Source organism: Drosophila sechellia, chromosome X, assembly GCF_004382195.2.
Source record: "Drosophila sechellia strain sech25 chromosome X, ASM438219v1, whole genome shotgun sequence".
Classification (NCBI taxonomy): domain Eukaryota; kingdom Metazoa; phylum Arthropoda; class Insecta; order Diptera; family Drosophilidae; genus Drosophila; species Drosophila sechellia.
Window position 1 is genome coordinate 21,095,183 of NC_045954.1, and position 9,561 is coordinate 21,104,743.

Genomic DNA, 9,561 nt, shown 5'->3' on the forward strand with positions numbered 1-9,561 from the left:
TTAATATATTAAATTTTTATTTAAATGAAAATAACTCTAAAGTAATGGCATTATTGGCATTGCAAGTATTTTTTTTTTTAAGTATGAAAAGATATATGATATGAATATTTGTCACACTGTGGTTTTATGTTGTGTTGAGCATACGCACCACTGTGCGCTGCCGCCGTCTCTGCCGGCGTCGCAGTCGACCGTTAGCCGCAAGTTGAGTGCGTTGGTTAGATTCCGATTCCGTTCAATTGCCTTCGTTGGCAGCATCGTAGCGGTCGCTTTTCGCAGTTCGCGCTAGTTAGTCGCTCCTGGGTCACTAATCACCAGCACTGGTAAGTAAAACTTAAGCTAACAACTGTGCAAAGTGCATTCGTCCTGATCCTTTTCCTTCGAAGTTCCTTGTGCTGCCTCTTTCTTGCACATTTCCAACCGGCGAATTATAAATACGTAGAAGTACAAAGAATACGAGAGAGAAACATGTGCTTGCTATTTTGTATGTTGTTTTTTCTTCTCACATATTCGCCGTTCGTTTTTGTTTTTGTTTTTCTATTTTGAAGCCGCGTGCTTGTGAAACAAATATACATATATGTATATGTAAAAATGCGTGTGTGTGCATGTCAGCGGCGGGGGAGATAAACAAGAAAGAGCAATAAAAAGGAAAACCGGGAAAGCTGAGAGTTTACACAGAAAAAAAAGAAACCATATATTACCTCCTTATTCCAGTAGACTACTTTTAATTAATTTACCATCCCTAGCTAACCGTAGAACTATGCTTGGAACAGTCTTTATTTGTAAGCTTATTCGTGGGGATGTTGAGAGTCCCGACTTGATTAGTCGGCTTAACTTCTCGGTTCCAAGTAGAGTCACTAGAAGTTTCTATATACCCCTTATCTTAAATCATTGTAGATCTAATTATGAGTTGCATGACCCTTACAGAGTTTTATGTTCTGACTATAATAGACTTTATCCTATTATCTGTAATCTTGACTCTCTGCCGCTATTAAAGCAATCGATTTTATCTTTTCTATTACATAATTAGATCCTACTAACACTAATATTTATTTATTATTTAACATTATATTCATTTCCTCGTTCCTATTCTATTTTTTATATCGCGTCTATATTTTCTCGCGAATCGAGCCGTACGATACACGGCAGCGCCCCTCGGTCGGTTGGGCGGGAGGTGTGGCCGTGGGACCCGTGCGTAAAAAAAAATAAAAAAAAAAAAAAATTAATATTAAAATCAAGTAATTTTAAAATGCGATATTTTGATTCGAAATTCTGATAAATAATATTTTAGTCGTCTGATAATGTTTCTTAATTTTAATGCTCACCCTTGCATTCAAATTGTTTGATTTATATTTTATATGCCATATTTATATTATTAAAGGATAGTTTAATACATAAAGTATCTCAATACCACTTATTCAGCTTACATTTAAATTAAAAACATGACGTATAATTTAATGAATAGATTCAACGGGTCGTTTGATAAATTGTACGTAGCTCTTAAAATTAATTTTAAGTGCAATTCATTAATTATAAATATTAGGAAGTTTATATAAACACTTAGGTAGCATTTTATAAAGACTTTGCGCTCCATTCAATTATTAAGTTAATTTTATACATGCTGATACTATAGATTCCGACCTACCCTATCATTAGTCCTGAGTTCACAAGATACCCTCACAACGTTGGTAATTTTTTTTCATATAATAAAAGTTCCCTTATTTGAGTTTACGTTGTAGGTGATAGATAGGTTTCGAGTGGCGTGTCCGTATACAGCGCAAGCAATCAGTGCCACCTGGAAACCTTATCTATAAAATGGAAACCCACTTGAACGACAGTAGCCCTTATTTATTTACCAAGTTAAAGGGCTTCGAACTGGGAACTGAACGTCTAAGATAGACTGAAGGATCAATGAACGGGAAATCCGTAGAACACATTCCACAAAGAATCGAATAGAATCCATAGAATCGAACGACCTCGCGTATTTTGAAATTATGTTGTGATAATAAAATCCTTTAGCTTGAGCTAAGAGTCTTAGTTTTGTATCCTTTAAAGAATTACAGCTAGAAAAAATGACGTATCAATGAACGAGAAATCCGTAGAACACATTCCACAAAGAATCGAATAGAATCCATAGAATCGAACGACCTCGCGTATTTTGAAATTTCGTTGGGATAAGGAGAGCCTTGAGCTAAGAGTTTTAGTTTTGTATCCTTTAAAGAATTACAGCTAGAAAAAATGCGTATGTATATGTGAAGTTTCTCAGGAGAATTCGAATTCGGGATCTGGCAAATTAAAACAAACAAGCTGCACTTCCTGTTTCCAACTGATTTGCATATCCTTAAGTTTTGTCACGTCATCGCTTTTGGGCCCGACCTGTTCGCTTTCGATTGAATAGTAATCTCACGCAATTTCGCAACCCCGTCGCAATGAGACAACAGAAAATATATTTTGATTGAGATTTTTCCCCCATTTATTTGCACACCGAAATCTGGGGTGATAAGGTACGGGTCATCGGAGGTCCACCGGCACCATCTGGCGTTTGTACGATCGCGAATCAAGCGAATCTATTCAAATTCAGGAGCAGATAAGCTTTTTCAAGTCATACTATTATCACTAAACAGAATTCCAATTTTAATTAATAAATCGTATCTTAATTGGGGTCTGATATTGTAAGATACTTTCTTGATACGCGCCTACAAAAGAATTCCGAAATTCCGGGACATAAAAGGATCCCTTATCCCTTCGTCTGTAGATGAAGAAGAAGGTTACACTTCTATATTGCTTCTAGAAATATATTAAAGTAAGCAAGTAATTTATTTACTTTACACTTATTGTACTAACCTTTCCTGTAGATAATTAGGCTAGCAGGCGAAATCTTTTCAACTGATTGCTATATTTTCAGAACCATGTTCCATTCGCTATAGAGATTCCCAAACACATTTTAATAACAATTCCTTCCTCCTTTCAGAGATGTCACAACCGAAGCCATACGAGAGGCCCGCGGACTTCATCGATCCCGGCAAGCCGTCCAAGTGCAAATGGCATCTGGGAACAGCCGAGAAGTCGCCCCACATCCATCGGGGCATCGCCCACCGCCAGCAGATTACGCCCAACATCCTCGAGGTGATCGGATGCACTCCACTGGTCAAGTTGAACAACATTCCCGCCAGCGAGGGCATCGAATGCGAGATGTGTAAGTTTATAGCCTGAAAATCCACCGAAGAATTCCACTGACTCAGTCATAAAATCTCATTTCCTAACCCACAAATTGGTCTCTGAGTAACAAAACGAACAGATCTAATCTAAGATCATTTAATTGCCTCTTTCCTCTCTACAGATGCCAAGTGCGAGTTCCTTAATCCGGGAGGATCCGTGAAGGACCGCATTGGGTACCGCATGGTGCAGGACGCCGAGGAGCAGGGCCTGCTCAAGCCAGGCTACACCATCATCGAACCAACGTCTGGAAACACGGGCATTGGACTGGCAATGGCCTGTGCCGTTAAGGGATACAAGTGCATTATCGTGATGCCGGAGAAGATGTCCAACGAGAAGGTGTCCGCGCTGCGAACCCTCGGCGCCAAGATCATACGTACTCCCACGGAGGCAGCCTACGATTCGCCGGAGGGACTGATCTACGTTGCGCAGCAGCTGCAGCGGGAAACGCCCAACTCGATTGTCCTGGATCAGTATCGCAACGCTGGCAATCCGCTGGCTCACTACGATGGCACTGCCGCCGAGATCCTGTGGCAGCTGGACAACAAGGTTGATATGATAGTGGTATCCGCGGGAACGGCGGGAACTATTAGTGGTATTGGGCGTAAGATCAAGGAGCAGGCTCCCAGTTGCCAGATAGTCGGCGTGGATCCCTATGGCTCGATCCTGGCCCGCCCTGCTGAGCTCAACAAGACCGATGTGCAATTCTACGAGGTGGAGGGCATTGGCTATGACTTCCCGCCCACCGTGTTCGATGACACCGTCGTGGATGTGTGGACGAAAATCGGCGACTCGGACTGTTTCCCCATGAGCAGACGCCTGAACGCGGAGGAGGGTCTGCTGTGCGGCGGCTCCAGTGGCGGAGCGATGCACGCTGCCCTCCAGCATGCCCGCAAATTGAAGAAGGGCCAGCGGTGCGTGGTCATTCTGCCCGATGGCATACGCAACTACATGACCAAGTTCGTGTCGGACAACTGGATGGAGGCGCGCAACTTCAAGGAGCCGGTAAACGAGCACGGTCACTGGTGGTGGAGCCTGGACATCGCCGAGTTGGAGCTACCCGCTACCCCGGCCATTCTCAAGTCGGATGCAACGATTGGTGAGGCTATTGCCCTGATGAAGAAACACCGCGTGGACCAGCTGCCCGTCGTGGATCAGAATGATGGGTACGATCACCGCAATCCCTTCCTTTCGCTCCACCGTTATAACCTCTTGTTTTTTCCCCACTTAGTTCTGTCTTGGGCGTCGTGGGTCAGGAGACGCTGATCACCCAGATCGTGAGCATGAACCGCCAGCAGTCCGATCCCGCAATCAAGGCGCTCAACAAGCGAGTAATCCGACTGAACGAATCCGAGATTGTGGGCAAGTTGGCCCGCGTCCTCGAAGTGGACCCCAGCGTGCTCATCCTGGTCAAGAACCCGGCCGGCAAGGTAGAGCTCAAAGCTCTGGCCACCAAGCTGGACGTGACCACTTTCATTGCCGCCGGCAAGCAGAAGCCCAAGGCCAATGGCACCACCAACGGCGGCAGCCACTAAACTGGAGCGTTCCCAGCTATTGATCTGTGTCCTAGAAATCCAACCACCTACAGACTATGTTACGCATTTTTAACTTATACCCGCATGCATTTTGATTATTTCAAATAAAGTTTTATCCTAAAGTATCAAAATATATATCAAAAATGGTATGATATGGCTAGAACTGAAACATCCTACGTTGCTACGAATGAATTAACAGTATTTTAAACTCATGATATTAATAATTAAATTAATTATAAATACATATAGGATGCAAACCTGGAAGTTAAAAAATGCTTTAAGGGCTAAAGATCTCGGGGATTCTCTTTTTTATTTAATTCATCCAATTTTCGCCATTCTCTCCTGGAAATTTATACTGTGTAAGATTTTACTTTCTTCGAAGCTGTTCATATTCCACGTTTATAACGAAAAAATCTTCAGTTGATATATTGTTTGGTTATGCTCAGGAGAAATCTTATGAAAGAATTTTCTATTAGTTTATAAATACAAGTATATTCCACATGTGCTGTGGTAAGTATTAGCAACTTTAATAGGCAGAAATTTAACATAAAAATGTCAGGAACAGTTTGAAATTAACTAATATTCCAAATTACTAGCCCTCGAGATGATTCTTTCAAGCCCATGGCAACGCAATAAGTTTCTTTTAATTTCTATATTAATAATTAATAATACAATTACTTGTATCATATTTATTTTAAATGTTTTGTACGAGTAGATACCATGAGAAGAATTCGTTACTACGTAAACTGTGCTCCCCACTTGCAACAATGAAACTTCAATGACTACGATAGTTTTCCACATATATATATTTCGTTCGATTCGCTTACATGCTCTTTTCTTGCTTAAGAAGCCACACGCATCTGGTACACATTTGTAAAATTATATAAAAAAAAATACTTGGTTTTTGTGGTTTAGTGCCAGTGTAGAACTAAATGCATGACGGGTAAAGCAGGAGAACGCAGCAATTGGTGCTCCTAGAGCGAGAGAGATTGCCAAATATTCGAGATAGAGGGAGACGGGCAGAGTTAACTAATGTACAGAACACAGAATAGAGCGGAATGACTGCGACTTCGTTCTCAGACGCCACGATTCGGCAGATCCTTGACCTTGTAGATGCGCACCAGCCAGTGCTCCGTGGTGTACGCCTCCTCCAGGACATCCAGTTCGAAGTCCTTGTTGCCGATCTCGGCCGCCCGAACTCGATCGTAGCCCTGGGCTTTGCCACCTTCCGTGTACATTTGCCCGAAGCGATAGTAGCACATCTTGTACATCAAACAGTTGAGCAGAGTGGGCGAGCCCTCCTTGTCCACTCGGAACTCCCCGTTGGCCGCGTAGTAGTCCTTTTCGCGGATGTGCGCACCACGGTCCGTGCTGCCGCCAATGCGCACCATCCACAGGAACTTGTTGATATCGTCCGATGAGTAGCCAGTGAGTCCTCCGAAAATCACGAGAACGTAGTCCACATCCAGTTCCCTCATTATCTCGTAGGCTTTCTCCTCCGAAGAGGCCATCGCCTGGCCAACGCGCGATATATGTGTGTTGTTCCAAGTATTGTTATCCACCAATATCGTCCGATTGGCCATGGCCGTTATCTGGTAGCCGTAGTCCCACCAGGACATTATGCGAGCGTCCTGAAAAATACATTACGAAACGGTCAGTACGAGCGCACAAAAGTTTGCAAACTAAAAGGGATATTGTGTTTTTTCAGCTTGGTTGTTTTAGTACTCATTATGTTTCATACTCTTCCTATCAAGAATTTACAATGTAGTCATCATGAAGATGCGAAATCTCGTGTTGCCGACTTAGCCGGATGAAAATTGGATCGTAAAAGCCATTAAATTATTGCATTACGCCAATCTTTTGACTATGATCTATGGCTAACTCGGCAGAGCACTCGACAAATGGGCAATCAAAACTGCATATTCACCTCCGGAGTGTTCATCTGCAGCCAGTAGTAGGCCTCGCGGAAGTCATCGAAAATGATGCGGCCGCCATCGTGCGACCTGGCACTCAACACAATGCTGGGCGAGGAGTAGGCCTCCGAGGTGACCCAGGTGCAGTGCAGCGTGTACACTATGAGCATCAGTGTGATGACACCCACGAATCCAATGGCCACCTCGCTCTTCACGCCTCCCGTCTGCTGTTCCAGCTTCTTGTGCTGCCGCTTGCTTTCCACTCCCTGCTTCGACGAGCTTCCGGCATCAACGCTCTTGATATACTTGGCCAGCAGATGCGAAATGGCAATTCCGGATAGCACACACATCACGGGCGCCAGGACCAGCATCAGACGCACCATCACTCCGGCGAAATAAATACTGGTGACGCCATACAAAATAATAAAGATGTTCGAGTCCGTCAGCTTGGAAAAGCAGAAATAAAGGCCAGCGGGAAAGAGGAACACCAGGATCTGCAAGAGAAATTTGAAAGAAAGCCAATGAATTAACTATATATTGGATGGTGAAGTGAAAAGGGGTCATGTTTATTTAACTGCCTCAGCGATCAAAGTGCAAGGTAATCACTCAATACATTAAGGCGCATATCATTCGCATCGTGGTTAAGTTCTCATCCTCGGCAGAAAAGTTGTAATTGGATAGGGTTAAAATCAACCGGATGTTGTTGTAATAAGGATTTATTAAACAAAAATAGATATGATAAGCGCACTGTTAAGTTGAGAGCACATCTACTGTTTCCTACGAAGCTAGTGGTTTACCTACCTGCAGATCAAAATAGAAAGACGACCAGGATGTAGGCTGGTGCTCCGATACGGAGGCGATGATTGGAATGTGATTCTTGGCATAGGATGGATCCAGTAGCGAGTAAAATCTACCGGTCCAGGGGGATACTTTCCCGGTAAGCGTGAGCAGGGTGCCCACGACGAACACCACAGTCAAAACACTGGAAACCAACGTCTTGAAGAGCAGGTCGAAGTGATCCTTGGGAATGCGCGAGCGCAGGTAGTCGACGAAAGCGTGAATCTGGCACAGGCCAAAGGTTCCCAGTGCCTGCAAGAGAAAAATACGATTAACACTCCTTTCATTTCGACATAGCGAGTAATTCAAATTAGAGTTATTTTGGTGACCAATTCAGCTAGGTTTTTGGTACTCATTATGTGTCATACTCTTCCTATCAAGAATTTAAAATGTATTCATCAAACAGATCACACTCGTCGCTACACTGCACAGCATTACACAAAGTAGTTACACTCACCAGCATGTGCTCGGAGCTCTGGATGGGTTGGAATCCCACAAACGAGATCTGCATCGACAAAATGGTGCCCACGCAGTATAGCGTGCTGTATGCTATGTAGATCCTGTGCGAGAAACGTCCGGTGATCATTAGCGCCAGCACGTGCAGCGGGATTAGGTTAATCAGGAAGACATAGCCACCCCACGAGGAGACCATATAGAAGTAGGCCAATGCCGACATAGCCGACCAAAAGATCGTGCCCGTCTTCACCGCCTTGATCCACAAATAGTAGGTGAAGAGCATGCAGAAAATGGCGATGCCTTCATTGTCGTACGATCCCGCCACGGATCGAGAAATATACCCTGGAACGATGGATATCAAAGCGGCGGCCACCAGGCCAGCTCCAGTGCTCTAAAAGGGGAAATGATCATAAGAACCACGTGCTATTTTCAACATATATCACTGAGGGACGGTGACTTACATGTATCTCCTTCGTGAGGGCGTAGGTCACCAGCGTGGTCAGCGAGGAGAAGAAGGGCGCCAGGAAGACGCACACGTTCCGTATGTCGATGGTCACGTTGAGCAGCCACATCAGGCGGTACAGGGCCGCCGAGGTGAGCATCAGCCCGGGATAGATGGTGCCGCCGATGATACGGCCCAGTGGATACCAAGCGCGGTCATCGAACCAGTTGTGGAACTTGTAGAAGCCCTGCTCCGCCAGGAACCGCGTGGTGCGGTAGTTGAAGTACGGATCGAACTCATGGATTACGCTCTCGAATCGCAGCACAGAGAACAAGCGTGTGGCGAATGCTGTCCAGAAATGCAAGAGGAAAAGGAAGTTCAGTAGGCGGTGGTAAGAGGAAGCAACCAGCTAGTGATGGCACATGCCAGCGTGTATCAAGCTATCGATACTCTAGCAGGGCTGGCAAGTCGATATTCTACAAAATGGCAATCGGAAGATGTTTATAGCCATGCATTTGTTTAAATGCATATCACGGAATTTATAAACTAGGAAATAACTAATAATAGTGCTGAATCGCATAACTAAGCCATTATATACTCTCGATAATTTCACCAGATAGTGCAAGCGGCACATCAAGCTATCGATAGCAGCAAATGCGAATGTTTGACCTTTTCACAACGCCCACTCGTTAATGCCGAATAAGCGCTGTTTACTCACATAGAACCGCTGCCAGAATGAGAATGGCCAGCTTGATCAGGTGCTCCTGCTTGTCCCAGGTGAGCAGTCCCCTGGCGACGCCGCTCACGTCCAGCGTCATTTTCCTCGCTCTACCGCCTGCCGGCTTTTTTTCGGCGCTGCTTAATTCGATGCAAGAGTCCCAAAGTCACCGGTGCGCGTTGTTGGCTGAATTCCGGAAGTCCAGGATTACTTGTTGTAGCCCACCAAAGCACTATTACTTAGTTTTTTTGCACAAAACAATGGCTGAAACTTGAATGCGACGGAATCGCAAACATGCAATTCGTGGCAAAGAGCGGAGAGTGCTATCGACTATCGCGTGCTATCGCCGGGCTATCGGTAATAGGGGTGACAACTCTGGCCGCTGGGCGCGTTTTTATTGTTTCCTTTTTAAGCACTTCTTTTGGCTGCTCATTGCGGTTTCTTCGG

General features: G+C 44.6%; 2 protein-coding genes and 2 non-coding genes across 4 annotated transcripts; 1 reads left to right on the plus strand and 3 right to left on the minus strand.

The window, feature by feature from the left end:
• Window positions 1-217: 217 nt before the first annotated feature.
• LOC6615182 (cystathionine beta-synthase-like protein) lies at window positions 218-4,883 on the plus strand. The gene is made up of 4 exons (XM_002039562.2): window positions 218-320; window positions 2,969-3,193; window positions 3,338-4,379; window positions 4,445-4,883. Exons 2-4 carry the CDS (start codon window positions 2,971-2,973, stop codon window positions 4,746-4,748), a joined length of 1,569 nt encoding a protein of 522 aa, XP_002039598.1. The 5' UTR covers window positions 218-320; window positions 2,969-2,970; the 3' UTR covers window positions 4,749-4,883.
• Window positions 4,884-5,531: 648 nt separating this feature from the next.
• Window positions 5,532-9,450, minus strand: LOC6615183 (dolichyl-diphosphooligosaccharide--protein glycosyltransferase subunit STT3A). The gene is made up of 6 exons (XM_002039563.2): window positions 9,115-9,450; window positions 8,416-8,744; window positions 7,956-8,345; window positions 7,463-7,750; window positions 6,676-7,155; window positions 5,532-6,379 (listed from the first exon to the last, which is right to left on the minus strand). The coding sequence occupies exons 1-6, from the start codon at window positions 9,212-9,214 to the stop codon at window positions 5,825-5,827; spliced, it is 2,142 nt and encodes a 713-aa protein (XP_002039599.2). The 5' UTR covers window positions 9,215-9,450; the 3' UTR covers window positions 5,532-5,824.
• On the minus strand, window positions 6,447-6,530 carry LOC6615184. Its single transcript, XR_048611.2, has one exon. It is a non-coding gene; the product is annotated as a small nucleolar RNA Me28S-U3344 (small nucleolar RNA).
• Window positions 7,826-7,906, minus strand: LOC6615186. Its single transcript, XR_048613.2, has one exon. It is a non-coding gene; the product is annotated as a small nucleolar RNA Me28S-U3344 (small nucleolar RNA).
• Window positions 9,451-9,561: the final 111 nt, after the last annotated feature.

What these genes read in the sequence shown, in the direction of transcription:
- LOC6615183 (XM_002039563.2), bottom strand. Translation starts at nt 9,214, where the DNA reads ATGACGCTGGACGTGAGCGGCGTCGCCAGGGGACTGCTCACCTGGGAC. An exon ending in AGAGCTCCGAGCACATGCTG is followed by an intron (nt 7,751 to 7,955) that starts GTGAGTGTAACT and finishes TTTCTCTTGCAG; the next exon opens with GCACTGGGAACCTTTGGCCT. An exon ending in CTTTCTATTTTGATCTGCAG is followed by an intron (nt 7,156 to 7,462) that starts GTAGGTAAACCA and finishes TTTCTCTTGCAG; the next exon opens with ATCCTGGTGTTCCTCTTTCC.
- LOC6615182 (XM_002039562.2), top strand. Translation starts at nt 2,971, where the DNA reads ATGTCACAACCGAAGCCATACGAGAGGCCCGCGGACTTCATCGATCCC. An exon ending in GGGCATCGAATGCGAGATGT is followed by an intron (nt 3,194 to 3,337) that starts GTAAGTTTATAG and finishes TCCTCTCTACAG; the next exon opens with ATGCCAAGTGCGAGTTCCTT. An exon ending in GTCGTGGATCAGAATGATGG is followed by an intron (nt 4,380 to 4,444) that starts GTACGATCACCG and finishes TTCCCCACTTAG; the next exon opens with TTCTGTCTTGGGCGTCGTGG.